Below are 16,444 nucleotides of genomic sequence, written 5' to 3' on the forward strand. Positions count from 1 at the left end.
GGTTCTAGAGCCCACAGGGCACCCAGCGTTTGCCCAGGGGCCCCATGCCTTGGCCCTCTGGGGCCTGTCCACTGCTGTGCAGGTGTGGGAAGCCCTCTCAGACCTTTCCCTGTCTCCTCATCTGTCAAATACAAGCCCCACAGGATGTCCTGCCATCTTTCCTGAGCCCTTGGGGCAGGGTCCCAAAACACTGACTGTGGCATAAATGGGGCAGGTGTCCCCAGCCGAGCCCCACCAGCCCCGTCATCCCTGCCCAACCAGCTTGGCCCCTCCCACTTTGCTTCCAACCTGTACAGCCCATGGCCTTGTCCAGACCCGTGTCCTTAAGGACTGTCCTCATACTGATGGCTGAGTGCTAGGAGGGGACGTTCTGCAGACTGAGAAGGGGTGGGTTGGGCTGGGGAAATCCGCCTGGTCTCTGCAGGCACGTTGGCGTGTCTGTTAGCCAAGGGGAGATGGATGCCAAGTAGCAGTTGAATAGTGAGGCCAGAGCACAGGGGACAGCCTAGCACTGTCAGCCCCAGGAACAAGTCCCCTAGAAGACGCCGTCCCTGGAGACCCCTCCTGGAGAGGCTGGACAGTGGGTATCGGGAGGGACCAGCTGCCTCTTAGCCTCCGCACCTCTGCGCCTCCTTCCAAGGGGTCCAGAGCTCCTCCTAACCTCCACTCTACCAAACCACTTGCCCTACCCACACAGGAAGAACCTGCCCCAGCCATGGCCCTGGGGACCACTTGCCCTGGCTTTGGGGTGACCCTTACCAGATTCAAAGCTGTCTGGACCCAGCTCCTTGTGGCCTCCATCGCCATCTCTCTGAGGCGGCAAAAGGTAGGTTTGCGGGGAGGTAGAGACACTCCTGTCTGTGGAGGCGCAGGGCTGGGCTGCAGGCCGGGAGTCTGAGGCCCGCCCATGCAGGCGCGAGCCGCCTAGCCGGGGAGTTGCCCGCGCAGGCCGCCCAGGGCTTCTGCAGAGAGCATTCAGCAGCTGGCTGTTGAAATACTCAGCCTACCGCCACCGGGTCAGACAGGGCCAAAAGGGCAGACGAGGCCTGCCTGGAGTGAGGGGTGACAAGGGCCACGAGGGGAGGGCTGTGGGGTGGTGCCCCATGCCTTCAGCCCACCGGGGTGGGGATTCGTTGCCCAGAGTTTCTGCGGAAGGGGCAGAACCGTTCTATATGCGCTCCAGTCCTTGGATGTGCCAGGGCGGCAGTCATCACGCTGCTCAGGTCAGGAAAGCACGTTGCAGAGCCGGGCAGACAGGGCGGGGCTGCTGAGGGTCTGGGCTTGCTCTTGAACCACGGGGATCCCTGGCTAATTTTCACCTGGGGCCTGTCCTGTACTTGGGAGGGGAGACAGGCTGGTGGCTGGGAGGCCAGGCTTGAGGCCCTGAGCAAGGCAGGCTCCTCGTGAAGCAGGGCTGCAGAGGGCAGGGACCTCCTGGGCCGCTCCTCTCCTGAGCCCTCAGAGCCCTGCCGTGTGGCAGGACTGGTTAAGGGGGGCGGGGGTTGCACGAAAGACCTCGGTTGGGTCATTGAGAGCCAGGCTCAGGCCCTGGGCAGAGGCTGGACTGGAGGGTTGGGGTGAGGGATGGTGGTAGGTGGGGCCAGGAGGTGGGGTGGGGAGGGAGGGGAGGGGTGGGGAGGGGAGGGGTGGGGAAGTGAGGGGGAGCAGATGGAGGCGGGGTGGGCACCACCCTGATGACTGGCCCCACCCCCACCCAGGGCCATCTGCCTCCACCGAGTAGAAAATGCTTGTTTTCATCAGGGGTCTTCAACTGTAAATCGTCAAAACCTGCCTCAAAAGGCCGGGAAGGTCATCCTTGGGTTTTGCGTCTGCAAAATCCAGGCCAGAGCTCGCTCTGAGAGCCACCCCCCTTCCCCACTCCCAGCTCCCTGCCCGGACCTGCCAGAAGCTGCCGAGCCCTGTAAAAGGAGCAAGAGCTCAGGAGTGGGCGGGGTTGGGGAGCGGTAGCCTGACAGGATGCCAGGCTCTCCCGCCAATGGCCAGTGTGGTCATCCCTGAGGAAGCCCCTGACATGATTGATCCCCTTCCCAAAATAGAGCCCCAAGGGCTTCACCAAACCCACATGTGACAGATCACTGTCTCCCCAGCCCCTGGCTCTGAGCCGCTGTTTGCACAGGGTGGGCAGGGCTCACCCCTGGGTTTGGAGTTGGGGGCCTTCTGCACCAGCCAGGCCAAGAAGCAGCTGCTCTTCTCTTGGTCCAGGCACATAGCACCTGAGAAGACGATCAAAATCCTCCCGCTCTCCTCTGGGAAGTGGGAGAGGACAGGGCTGGGCAGAGATCAGTGGGGCCCTTTCTTGTTTGCTGGACTTCCAGTGTCCTCTCTGGCTTGCACTTTGACCAGCAAGCACCCCTCACCAGAGCCCTTTCCTGGGGCCGCCTCCTTGCATTTCCCAGCACCTGTAAGGGCAGGAAGGAAGGCGTCCAACAGCCCCACTTCCCCATACTAGTTAATCCTCCGGAGCCAGACTCTCGTGCATCATGCCAGCTCTCCTGGGCTCCCACCACAAGAGGTGTGCCCTGTCTCACCGCTTCCTGTTTAGGTGAGGGAGTGACCCCAGAGGGTCAACACTGGGCTGGGGTCAAGGATCCCTGCAGCAAGGGATAGACCTGTCCAGAGAAGAGGGGCCAGGAGAGGGAGGGCCTCAGAGACGATGGCTCCAGAGGGATGCCCAGGACATAATTAGAGTCTTCAATATCTCAAGGGTTGTCCTGAGGAGGTTGAATGAATGTGGTTTCTGCTTAGACTTTCCCCCCCCAAAAAAACCAGAACTGCACAACAATGGGCTAGGATGTCTCAGCAGATAGTGAGCTCCCGACTTAATAGGGAGAGAGAGATGTGGGGCATCTGAGAGCAGGACCAGAGGGACTTTTCTCTATGTCCCAGTTGGTACCCTCATCTCTCGGTTGCTCAAGGAGCTGACTGACAGGCATGATTTAATTTTCTTTGTAATTTATCTCTAGGAAATAATCTGACAAATTCGGAGATGGATATTCCAGGTTACTCTTTCTAGGATCCAAAAATGGGACATAATCCTCACACCCAACCTTAGGAAATTGTCTAAATAAATTATGCTACATTTATATGCAGTCATTTAAAATGGTAAGATTGATCGGCCTCTATTGGCATGGAAAGATGTTCACGACATCCTGTTTAAAGAGAATGTGGTGGCTACCCTCCAAAAGGGCCTCCAATGAGCCCCATGTCTTGCATTCAACCCCCTGGGTAGGCTCCATCCATGCTGAATAGGTCTGGCCTATGTTACTAATAAGCTATTGCAGAAATGACGGAGTGTGACTTGTGAGGCTAGGCCATCAAAGACACTGAGGCTTCTGCTTTTCTCTCTATTGGATTCTTTACTCTGGGGGAAGCCAGCACCAGATCATGAGGACATTCAGGTTGTATTGGGAGGTCCACTGAGAAAAACTGAGACCTCCTGACAATGGGCATCTCCAACTTGCCAGGCAGGTGAGTGAGCCACCTTGGGAGCCAATGCAACAGCCACCGTCGAGCCTTCGGGTGATGCCACCCCAGACAACATTTTGGCTAAAACCTCAGGAGAGACACCGAGCCAGAGCACCCTAGCTGAGCCACTCCTGGACTCCTGACCCACAGAGACAGTGTGAGATAATAAAGGTTTGTTTTTTCAAGCCACTAAATTTCCAGGTAGTTTTTTACATAGCAATAGAAGACAAATAGAAAAAACAGTTATAAAATATAGCATGATTCATTTTTGTCATGTATATGTGTATTATATGTAATATACACATGGGAGGAAATACAGAAAAATGGTAATAGTAGTTATCTTGATAATGGAAATATGAGTGACTTAATTTTCCTCTTTGCTTATCTGTATGTCCTAAGTTTTTCTGCAATGAATGTGTATTAATGGAGTACTGTTTTAAAATCAGGTTAAAAAATAAAAAGTTTGGGCCTTATCTGCTATTTTTGCACAGAGGCCCTGATGCCCAGACTCTGAAGGATGCGGGCTCAGAGTTAAATGTGTCAAATTGCCGGCCCCCATATTCCAGTGGGAAAGAAAGTGGGGCTGGGATCTGGAGGTGCCAGCCCCTCCCCAATGGCCTGATGGCCCTCGGCACCAGCTGGGCAACAGTGTGGGCACTCCCTGACCTGAAGCAATGGGGCCTGGAGGTCAGCATGGTGTTGCACGTGTTTGCCTACAGCAGGGTTGACTGGAGACTCGCTGTGCCCTTGTGTAAGGGCAGGCCGGGGCCTGGTGGTGAGAGGGTGTCAGGCAATGTGGCCATGTCAGGGATAGAGGCAACAGGGAGAGGAGACAAGAGACAGCATAGTGGGCTGGGGTCATGATAACCACAGCTGGTGAGTACCCAGTGCTTCCACGTGCTGGCTGCTGTGCTAGATGCTTATGTGGATCACAACTGGCCTGAAAGCCCAGGGCAGTCATTTTAAATGTGGGGAAACTGAGGCCCGTGGGAGTTAAGGGAGTTCCAAGATACCACAGCCATTAGCGACTTGGCCAGGATTTGTCGACAGCCCAGCCTGACTCCAGGTGTACTGGAAGATTAGTCTTCCTGACTAGAGGGGGAGGGCTCCCTCAGGGCCAAGCACATGCTGAGGGTCCGGAAACAGCCTCTGGAGCTGCTTCCATGCTGGAGATGTTCAAAGACCTCAGCGTCAGCTGGTGGGGCTGGGGACAGCAGCAGCGGCCAAGGTCTGCATGGCATGGTGCAGCCTCTGACAGCAGGTGGGCCTGGAGGCCTGGGGCCAGGTTTCAGGGGGACACCTAAGGGCTGTGGCCATGGGAGGGGTAGGGGAAGAGGGTGGGTGAGGAACAGGGAGTGTCCTGCGCATTGGTTGGGGAGGGGGAGGCAGGCTGTGGGACCATCCAGGACCCGTACAAGGATGGCAGGATAACGCTGGGGTGACACAGGAACACGAGGTCACCAGCCTGAGTCGGAAAACTGCAGTTCACTGGCCGTAGGACTTGGGCAAGTCCCTTAGTTTCTGGGCCTCAGCTTCCTCATCAGTAAAGTGGAGGTAACGACTTACCTACCTCACAGGGCTACTGAGGAGATTCAATGGGATAATGTAGCTAAGACTCTTGGCAATACAAGTTGTTCAATAATTTGTAGTTATTTTTACTACCAAAGGATGCTTTAGCCCCTGGGTCAGAGTTTAGAATACAGGCCGTCCAAAGCTCTAGATCTCTAGCAGGTCCTAAGCCAAAGCCCCACCCCCATGCCTGCTGATTATTTTGGTGTTCTGAGGAGGCAGACACGTGGCACAGCCTCTTGGATGCCACTCTCACAGTAAATCAATGAAGCTTCTTGTCTGGAAAGAGGATGCCGTCACAGAAAATGGTGGAGTAGGAAGTTCCAGAGATGAGTCCCTCCACCAAAACAAACACTACACTAGAAAAAAATGATCAAAATAAACCTGATTGGACACTTATAGAACCAGGGGAGTGCTTGATGAAAGGAGAGTTTGCTGATGGCTTGTAAGTGAGTAGTGGACACAAACCAGCTACCAGCCCCATTCCCCACCATGGCCATGGGAATGGCACCCGTGTTCCTTGGGCAGTCAGGACCTTGGGCTGTGCATTTTGGTTGATCTGGTGGTTCCCTGAGGGCTCAGTACAGAGCTTGCCTTTGTTTCATCCTCCTCAGGCTGCAGCAGCCTCCCTGGTGGCATTTAGCAGAAGAGTTAAAGAGACATACATAACAGTTTAAATTTTTTTGTATTGTTTTGTTTTTTGGATCCAGACACTTAAGGATTTCTCTGTCAGGTCACAGGCTGACTGCAGAGAAATCAGAACAGAAACTTCAGTGAACATATACAACAGGAAAAACGGATTTTGAAAAAAAAAAAGAGTTTGGATAAGTCACTATACAAATGAACAACTGCAGTCCTCAACAAGCAACAAAACCAATCTTTACAGAGGGGGAGAATCTGACTTCCAGAGTTACCACAATATAGTACTCAACAAAAAATTAGAAAGCATCCAAAGAAACAGGAAAATATGGCTCATTCACAGGAAAAAAAATCAATAGAAACTATCCCTGAGAAAACCTGAACACCGGAATTTACTAGTCAAACACATTAAATCAACATTGGAATTACCAGTCAAAAAACTTAAGTTAAACATGCTCAATGAGCTAAAGGAAAAGAACTAAAGGAAATTAGAAGAACAATGTATGAAAAAACAGGGAATGACAATTCCCTAGAATTTAAATTATAGAAAGGAACCAAATAGAAACTCTGGAGCTGAAAAGTACAACAGCTAAAATGAAAAACAACAAAAAAGAAAATGCTAGAGAGCTGTTTTGAGCGGGCAGAAGAGTCAGTGAACAAGAAGATGAGGCAGTTGAACTTATCCAATCTGCCTAGCAGAAAAAAGAATGAAGTAAAATAAGCAGAACCTGAGAGACCTGTGGGACACCATAAAGCATTCCAACGTAAGAATTGTAGGAGTTCCACGAGGAGAAAAGAGATGGAAGGAGGCAGAAAAAGTATTTGAAGAAATAATGGCTTAACAATTTCCTAAAGTATTTAAAGTATATTCCCCAAAGCATTAAAAATAGGGACTAAAAAATATACTTGTATGCTAATCTTCATAGTAGCATTATTCACAGTGGCCAAAAGGTAGGAACAATCTAACTTTCCATTAACAGATGAATGGATAAAAGAAAAGTATTATTAAATATACTGGGATATTATTCAGCCATAAAAAGGAATGAAGTTCTGACACACTACAACATGGATGGATGTTGAAAACATTATGCTAAGTGAAATAAGCCAGACACAAAATGATAAATATTGTATGATTCTGTTTACATAAAATATCAAAATAGGGGCTTCCCTGGTGGCGCAGTGGTTGAGAGTCCGCCTGCCGATGCAGGGGACACGGGTTCATGCCCCGGTCTGGGAGGATCCCACATGCTGCGGAGCAGCTGGGCCCGTGAGCCATGGCCGCTGAGCCTGCGCGTCCAGAGCCTGTGCTCTGCGGCAGGAGAGGCCACAACAGTGAGAGGCCCGCGTACCGCCAAAAAAAAAAAAAAAAAAAAAAATCAAAATAGGCAAATTCATAGAGACAGAAAGTAGAATAGTTGCTACCTAGGGAATGGTGGGGAGGAATGGGGAGTTACTGAGTTTTCTGCCTGGGATGATGAAAAGGTTTTGGAAAAAGTGATGATAGCTGCACAATATTGTGAACATAATTAATGCCACTGAATTGTACACTTCAAAAGTGGTTAAAATGGCTAATTTAATGTTTTACATGTTTTGCCACAATAATAAAAGAGAGCATACTAACAAGCTGTTTATTTTTATGGTAAAAGCAAGTTTTTTACTGCCCCAAATGGAATCACCACTCAATCACCCTTGCACCTTCGTTCATTCTTTCAACAATGTTTACCAGAAGGTGCCCTGCACACTATATGGATGTGATATGGCTTATGAATAGGGTGAGGGAAATCTACTTCTGGATTGCCCCAAACTGGACATAAGCCTGAAGAAGGTTTTGAGAAGGCCCGTTGAGTCATTTCTGTAAACAACAGGTCTCAGCCCTGTGGCAAAGACTAATTCTCACTGTGATCTGTTGTTTTGGATGCCACTAAGAGGGGAATAGGGACTAAGAAGAAAGACAACATAAAAACCATGTCGAGGAGAGAGATTTTGGTTGTAGTTACTGCCACCATTTGTCTATTAGCAAATAGATGCGATGCCCTAAGTTTTTGAGGAATTGTATTGCTAACCCCCCCATGAACTTGGCCTGAAAAAGCTTTTTTTTTTTTTGCAGTACGCGGGCCTCTCACTGTTGTGGCCTCTCCCGTTGCGAAGCACAGGCTCCGGACACACAGGCTCAGCGGCCATGGCTCACGGGCCCAGCCGCTCCATGGCACGTGGGATCTTCCCGGACCGGGGCACGAACCCGTGTCCCCTGCATCGGCAGGCGGCCTCTCAACCACTGCGCCACCAGGGAAGCCCTGAAAAAGCTTTTGATTGCTTAAGCCACAAGATAATCCTTGGGCCCCCAAACTTTATCAGAAAGAAGTAGGCTGTGAAAGGGTATTACATCATAGAGGATAGTGGTCAAAGAAGAATCTCCCAAAGGGTGGGCCCTGGGGCTGCAGAGTCTCCCCCAGAGGGCAGAACTGGAGTCCTACGGAGGAACATGTCCCCACCAGGGCAAGGTCTTCCTAGTCCCTGCCTGGTGAGATTTCATCATCACTATGGATGTCACTTCTTTGTTTTCCATTCTTCCCGTTTCCCAATAGGAATTTGCATTGCGGACACTCTGCCCACTCCCCTGGTCCTGGAGGGAGGGAGGAAGGATGGATGGTGACTCATCTTTCCTTCCCAGACGATGGGACCGTGCTCAGCATTACTTGCACCTGGTGGAGATGCCTGCATCTCCCCCTGGATACGAGGACTGTGTGGGATCTTGGCTCATCACCTTTGGGGAGGGATGAATGTGAATTCTAAGTGTAAGAAGAAGGGTACCTGTGGACTGTGGTAGAGATTACCAGCTGTGGGCCAAAATCCATGTCCTCTTTGTCTGCTGTGATAACAACGCCACGTGCATGGCTGGCCAGCCACTCTGTATTCTCAGCCTCTCTTGCTCTGAGATGTACCACCCTGTGTGAGCCTACCATTTCCTGGTCCAGGCTTTCAAACAGAGTGGCTTTTCTAGATTCTTTCTTACCTTTCTGTGGGCTTCATCACACTGATGATGAGGAAGCTTTAGGAGGCAGTGGAGACAAGAAATGTAAGATGCCTGGATTCCTAGATTACCATGTAGAGGACAACCTCTCAGCCAGCTCACACTTGCATCGACTATCATATGAGCCAGAAATACAATTCTGCTCTGTAGACCCATTTCCTGTTTTGGTGTTGGTTACAGCAATTAAGCTTGCCCTAATTAATACTCAGAATGATAGCACCAATGAGCAAAAATAGAGCTTGGGAGGGGACTGAATCACTCATTTATTTAACATTATTAAGCACCTAATTTGTGCTTAGTATGAGGTTATGAAAATGACTAGGTTTTAGTTCTCAAGGAGCTTACAATCTAGCAGAAGGAACAAGCAAATAACAAGTACAGACTGATACTGGCAGAGCTACAGAGTCTTGGGGGAACATGGAGGAGACTGATGGGGTTTTCTGGAGAATAGGATTTCTCAGTACTGCTTCCTGCTGCCCTTAATGCATGAGTGGGAAGCGGCCAGCAGAGAAGAACATTCCAGATAGAGGGGCCAACAGGACAAAGTCAGAGGCATTTGGAGAAACACAGATACTTACAGTGGCTTGAAACAACATGCACAGAGGGCACACCCAGGAAATCAGATTGTTGCAAATGGCATTTGGGCTAAAGAGGTAATCTGAGTTGGGTTACAGATCCCTTTGAAATGCATAACCATGAGTGTACCGAAAATAAAAAGTATGCATAGGGACTTCCCTGGTGGCGCAGTGGTTGAGAATCTGCCTGCCAATGCAGGGGACACAGGTTTGAGCCCTGGTCCGGGAAGATCCCACATGCCACGGAGCAACTAAGCCCGTGTGCCACACCTACTGAGCCTGCACTCTAGAGCCGGCAAGCCTGCATGCCACAGCTACTGAAGACCGCGTGCCTAGAGGCTGTGCTCCATAACAAGAGAAGCCACCGTAATGAGAAGCCCGTGCACTGCAACGAAAAGTAGCCTGCACTCGCCGCAACTACAGAAAGCCCGCGTGCAGCAACTAAGACCCAACAATGAAGACCCAGTGCAGCCAAAAAAATAAAGTATGGGTAATAGCCAAAGCAATACTCAAAGGAACATTCATGCCCTTAAAGGCACTCACAAAAAAATAAATGGAAAATCAATGAGCAAAGCATTCCTCTCAAGGTCTTAAAATCCCCAACACAGAGAAGATAAAGTAAACCTAAGAATAAAGGAATCAGTAATGATAAAAGCAGAAACAAATTGTACAGAAAGCATGCAAACAAAAACAATAGTAAACTTGATTAAGAAATTCCAAACCCAGATCTTTAAAAAGACCAATAAAATAGCAAACACTTGGTCATCTAATCAAGGATAAAAGAAGACACCAATAAATAACTTCAGGGATAAGAAAGAGACATAACCACAGATAAAGAGGAGCTTGAAATGTCTTATGAAAGTTATGTGTAAGACTTGCTTCAATAAATTTTTAAAATCTAGAGAAAAGGGATGATTTTCCAAATAATATGAATTATCAAAATTGACTCAGGAAGATAAGAAAAACCTGACCAGATGGAGAAAAGCAGAAGAAATGTTAATAGATGTCAAAGAACTTCCCTTAACGAGAATACCAGGTCCTGCTAGGTTTTTTGTTTGTTTGTGGTTGCTGCTGCTGTTTTCATATGGCTATGGAAATGTCCAGTGCAAGGCCTGGCCCATAACAAGCCTTAATAAATGCTTATTTAATGACATGATAAGTAGATAAGACTTAATTGGCAGGCAGGGACAGTATGTGAGGGGCCCAAAAGTTGGGGCTGTGTGTTCAACTGCGTCCTGCAGACAGTGGAAGGCCGGATGGTTTATGACAGCAGGGGGACAGGGGGAAGGGAGATGAGGTGGCAGAGGTGGGATGGATGGGGCTGGGAAAATAACAACAACAACAACAACAACAACAATAATGGCTGTTTATGTGCTGTGCCAGGTACAGTCATCAAGACACAGAAAGGTAAGTTACTTACCCTTATCACCCTGCAAATATGAGGTTCAAACTCAGGCAATCTGTCTCAGTGACTCTTAGTCACTGAGCTATCCAGCCCCAGACGAGCTTGGGGTGTCATCACAGGAAGACTGCAGTGATGGGTGAGGGCTGTTGCCCAAGGGTTCAGCAGTGGGAGCAGAAGGCTGTGAACCCTGTTCATAGAAACATGTTTCCACGTTCCTAATAGGATCCCTGTAGCTTTACTCTCACCGCTTTGGCAAAACCATGTGTGATAAAATGCCTTGTGTCCAGAACATATAAAGAACTCTTACAACTCAATAAGAAGACAATAGCCCTTTTTTTTTTTTTAACATTTTTTGATGTGGACCATTTTTTTTTAAGTCTGTATTGAATTTGTTACAATATTGCTTCCGTTTTATGTTTTGGTTATTTGGCCCCGAGGCATGTGGGATCTTAGCTCCCCGACCAGGGATCGAACCCCCACCCCCTGCATTGGAAGTCGAAGTCTTAACCACTGGACCACCAAGGAAGTCCAATAACCCAATTTTTAAAACCTCACAAAGAATGCCCAATAAGCATATGAAAATATGTACCTCATTAGTCAACCAGTGAAATGCCAATTAACACCACAATGCTCTGCCACTGTATACCCACCGGAACGAATAGAAGTTAAAAGATGGCCCAAAGCAAGTGTTGGGGAGGATGTGAAGTTACTGGAGCCCTCAAATATTAGGAATGAAAATGGTACAGCCCACTTTGGAAAAGAGTTTGGTGGTTTCTTCCAAGGTTAAACATACACTTGCCACCTGACGCCACCTGGCATCACTCCTAGATGTTTATCCCACCAAATGAAGACGCAAGTCTACACAAAAGCTCATAATTGAATATTCACAGCAGCTTCATTCATTGTAGCCAAACCTGGAAACCCCCCAAATGCCTATTAGCTAGTGAATGAATAAATGGACACATAGCACATCCCTGCAGTGGACCACGGCTCAGCTGTGGAGAGGTAAGAAGGACTGGCAGACTGCTGATATGTGCACAGCATGATGCAAAGTCAAAGAAGACAGACACAAAACACTATATTCTCAATGATCCCACTTATATAGAAAAGGCAAAACCAAAGGGACAGAAAACAGACCAGTGGTTTCCAGGGTCTGGGAGTGGAGGAGGTGATTGACACCAAGAGGCTGGATGCACGGCCACCATCAAAAAATCTACAAACAATAAATGCTAGAGAGGGTGTAGAGAACAGGGAACCCTCCTGCACTGTTGGTGGGAATGTAAATTGATACAGCCACTATGGAGAACAGTATGGAGTTCCTTAAAAAACTCAAAACAGAGCTACCGTATGATCCAGCAATCCCACTCCTGGGCATATACCTGGAGGAAACCATAATTCAAAAAGACACATGCACCCCAATGTTCACTGCACTGCAGCACTATTTACAATAGCCAAGACACGGAAGCAACCTAAATGTCCATCGACAGATGAATGGATAAAGAAGATGCCGTACATATATACGATGGAATATTACTCAGCTATAAAAAGGAACGAAATTGTGCCATTTGCAGAGATGTGGATGGACCTAGAGACTGTCATACAGAGTGAAGTAAGTCAGAAAGAGAAAAACAAATATCATATATTAACGCTTATATGTGGAATCTAGAAAAATGGTACTGATGAACTTACTTGCAAAGCAGAAATAGAGACACAGGCTTAGAGAACAAATGTAGGGATACCAATGGGGGAGGGGAGGGTGGGATGAACTGGGAGATTGGGATTGACATATATGCACTACTATGTATAAAATAGATAACTAATGAGAACTTACTGTACAGCACAGGGAACTCTACTCAGTGCTCTTTGGTGACGTAAATGGGAAGCAAATCCAAAAAAGAGGGGATCTATGTATACGCGTAGCTGATTCACTTTGCTATACAGCAGAAACTAACACAACATAGTAAAGCAGCTGTACTCCAATAAAAATTTATTAGAAAGAAAAAGAGGCGGGATGGAGGGAATCTGTTGGGTGATGGGAAGATTCCGTATCTCGACAGTGATGGCAGTTACATAACTGTACACATTTGACAAAACTCATCAGACTGTACACTTAAAAAGGTGAATTTTACTGTATGCATTTTGTATTGTCATTTAAAAAAGAAGAGTAGCAGTTGAAGTTGAAGAGAGTCAGGGAACCACATTAGAGGTGGAAAGACACAGGCGCCCTGGCAGAGAGCTGCTGCCTTCCTCAAGCCTCCTTCTGCAGCAGGGTCTCTCCACCCCGAGGAGCCAGGACCCTGGAAGTCATCGTTCCAGCTCCCTCATGGCACTTGGAGCAGGAGATGGGAGCTGGTGGACACTTGCTACCTACCTGACCTCAGACATGTGATTCATGCCTGCTCCTAGGGGTGAGGGCAGACACTGTTTCTTGCCCCCCACCACTGGTTCCCCTTCTTTCTTGCTCATGGACCCTCCGTTTTGTTTGGGGATCAGGTGGCGACATGCCCAGCACTGGGGGATGGCCCCATCTGGCCTAAAGCCCACCCCTTCTGGAGCTGCCAGGAGGGAGGCACCTGGGGAAGATGTGGCAGCAGAAGGCCCTCCCCTCTTGCATTTGGAGCCTCACTAGGTCTGTTGGTATCCCTTGTGCTGTGGCTGCACCTTGCAGCCATGAGGGGGAGGCGAAAACAGCCAGCACAGCTGACCCAGAGCCTGACATCAGGGTGTCACTGTATTGGGCTGAGAACCACTTCTGGCCTGTTTATTGTGTGAGATTAGGAGCCCTATCAGAGAACTCAGTGATAGTTGGGTATCTGGTACAGCCTACTGGACCCGAACTGCCACAGTGGGGACTAACAAGTCATTCGGCTCTGCTGCATGTGAGAAAGCCTAGAGAGGGGAAAGCAAGGGACAGTGGGACACCCATAGGTAATTACCCTCAACAGGGTGGCTCAGGAAAGCCCCCAGGAGGTGAGGCAGAAGCTGGACTTTACTCCCTTCGAGGTGATGGAAACCAGCGCTCTGCCGGAAAATGGTTAACAACTGGCTCTCCAGGGGAAAAGACCTGAGTGGAGGAATTGAACAGAGGCCCCCCAGCCTCCCTGGAACCTGATCCCCTGACCCTTCTGGGCCACCTCCCGGAGGCTGTGGTTCTGGCAGTGGCCATGTGACAACGGCATGGGGGGCTCTGCTACATGCTCCCCCCGTCGCTCCGGCCCCACCACCTGCAGACAGAGTTGGGGCTGTGTCTGAAAGCATGGAGGGAAACGCCCTGTTCTACCCTCTGACTTACTCCATGGCTAATGGTGCCACTGGTCAAGCTAGGTCTGCTGCTTCTCCCCACGTGGATTCCCCAGGTGGCTCAACTACACTCATGACTTTGCAGCCACTCTGAAAACATGTTGGTGAACTAATTTCCAAGAGCAAGAGCCTACATTCCTTGTTTTAAATGAAAAATAAATGATGCCCATCCAAACACTCCATCTCATTCTCCAAATATCACTAAAGCTCTCTTTATGTACAGCAATCCACCAACAATTTTTGCATACTATAAAGCATTCAAAACACCAACTACCTAATCATTGAACTCTTAAAGAACTCAGCGGTGGCTGTATTTGTATGGAGTACACAGTGGTCCTGCTCACGGCACATAACCTATCACGTTATAGGTGGTGTTGGTACCTGCCACGATTCCCTTTGCTGGGCACTGCACCTGCTCCCCAGCTGCTCCAATTGGCTGCCAGCAGCTCACAGCTGGACCCTTCTCCTAAGACTTGTCTTCAGTCTATGAAGTCACCCCACCCATAAATACCTGGAAGGTTATGTGCCTCCGGGATTGGCAGAGAAAATACAGTGTGTCACGCAATATTGGGAACATATATTAAAAATTTATTTGTTGTTTATCTGAAATTCAAATGTAACTGGGCATTCTGAATTTTTATTTGCTGAATCTGGCAGCCCTGGCCCTCCCACTGGGACCCCCAGCCAATGACTGCCCAGTACAGGAGCGCAGAGGCTGCCCGGCCTCAGCAGGGATGACTCATGACGCCATTCATGCTCCAGAGCTCCCCGTGAGATCAGACTGGGGATTGACTTCTGCTGAATCCGAATCTGCCTCCAACCCTGTCTTACCCCAACACCCATGCACCTGGCCTCACCTGAGCACACTCTCTCACAAGTGACCGGTACCGGAAGCCTCGTTGCACACCTTGTGGGACCCTCCTCCTAAGCCCTAAGTTGGTGCCAGGCTGGTCTTAGAAATGAGGTGGGGCTCTGGAAGTGGATTGTTTGCAGCGGGATTGACGAGAGGAGAGGAGCGTCACTGGTGGCAGAAGCAGTACTGGTGGCAGACTTCCACTGATTCCCATGGTGGGGGCAGAGCGCTGATGGAAGGGAAGGCACCGCCCGTGTGATGTCTGGCGCCGAGGGCTCTGCGGGGGGACATCAGCCTAAGGACCGTGCAACTGAGTGGCTGTTGATAAGTGTCACAATGCACTGAAAAGAGAAAATGCCAGGCTCGGATCTCTTGATTTAAAGCAAAGTGGGAGAGGAGGAGGGTCTTCTGGGCAGTATTTGTCTCCTGCACCCAAAGGCCAACAGAGCTGGAGACCAGATGCAGGACTTAATTGTAAGGGAGCAGTATATGAACTTCAGAGAGGGCAAGCTTGCCCCATGAGGGAGGAGTGTGGGCAGTGGTGTGCTGGCCAGTGGTTAACAAGTGGCTCCCAGGGATGATGGAGGTCCTGGTTGGTAGCATTTTCTTTTTTTTTTTTAATTTACTTATTTAATTTATTTATTTTTGGCTGCATTGGGTCTTCGTTGCTGAGCGCGGGCTTTCTCTAGTTGCGGCAAGCAGGGGCTACTCTTCGTGGCAGTGTGTGGGCTTCTCATTGCAGTGGCTTCTCTTGTTGCAGTTGCAGAGCGTGGGCTCTAGGCACGCAGGCTTCAGTAGTTGTGGCACGTGGGCTCAGTAGTTGTGGCTCGCGGGCTTAGTTGCTCCGTGGCATGTGGGATCTTCCCAGACCAGGACTCGAGCCCGTGTCCCCTGCATTAGCAGGTGGATTCTTAACCACTGCGCCACCAGGGAAGCTCCTGGTAGCATTTTCTGATTTTCATGGTGTAAGCCCTCCCTCCATGGCCAATTTCAAGCTGCCAACACGGCATCACTGAAGGAGGAGTTGGAAAGAGAGGCATGTGATTGGCTTTCCGAGTATGTGTAGATGAGCTTGAGAATTTTGAATTCCCAGATTCCCATGCAGCCTCTGCTCTGGGCTTACAGAGTAGCCTTGTTTTGAGAAGGAGGCCTTGTCTCCCTTGACGACAATGCGGAAGTCTCAAAGAGACGATGTATGTCCTTCTCAGGACCTGCCTCTGCCTCTCCCCCTGGCCATATGCACTAATGTCAAATCTCAAAATGGCCAGTTGGGGAAGGCTTGGACCTGCTGAGGGAGGAAAAGAATGATATGCTGAGGTTTCTGCAGGCTCTGGCTAACATGTTCTGGCCGGAAGTGGGAGACTTGACCTGCACGTGCTGGACCAAGGCAGGTAGACTCTAAGGAGAAGGGTAACTTTGCTGACAAGGGAGCATTCACTGGTGATGCAGGATTTAACACCCTGGCAAGGGTCCCAAGAGAGGGTTCCATTACATTGCTGGGGTGGCTCTCAAAGCTTTAAAAAAGCAATGACCCACATTAAAGGAGGTAGAGGCTTACTATATAGCACAGGGAACTATATTCAATA

General features: G+C 49.4%; 1 protein-coding gene across 6 annotated transcripts in view; it reads right to left on the bottom strand.

Moving 5' to 3' along the window:
* GCK (glucokinase) overlaps window positions 1-16,444 on the bottom strand; it is a 48,760-nt gene that overhangs the window by 14,090 nt on the left and 18,226 nt on the right. Inside the window, exon 1 of one of the 6 annotated variants that reach the window (XM_027124015.1) lies at window positions 760-1,282. The exons of 2 other annotated variants lie outside the window; for them this stretch is intronic. In XM_027124015.1, coding sequence (XP_026979816.1) covers window positions 760-909 — 150 coding nt within the window. In that variant the 5' untranslated portion in view covers window positions 910-1,282. Of the gene's footprint in view, window positions 1-759; window positions 1,445-16,444 lie in introns of those variants that run through there. 3 more of the 6 variants (XM_027124016.1, XM_027124018.1, XM_027124020.1) reach the window with 3 other exon arrangements.

The sequence above is a fragment of the Aethalodelphis obliquidens genome, unplaced genomic scaffold, assembly GCF_003676395.1.
Source record: "Aethalodelphis obliquidens isolate GAN/ISIS:26980383/991018 unplaced genomic scaffold, ASM367639v1 scaffold27, whole genome shotgun sequence".
Lineage (NCBI taxonomy): Eukaryota > Metazoa > Chordata > Mammalia > Artiodactyla > Delphinidae > Aethalodelphis > Aethalodelphis obliquidens.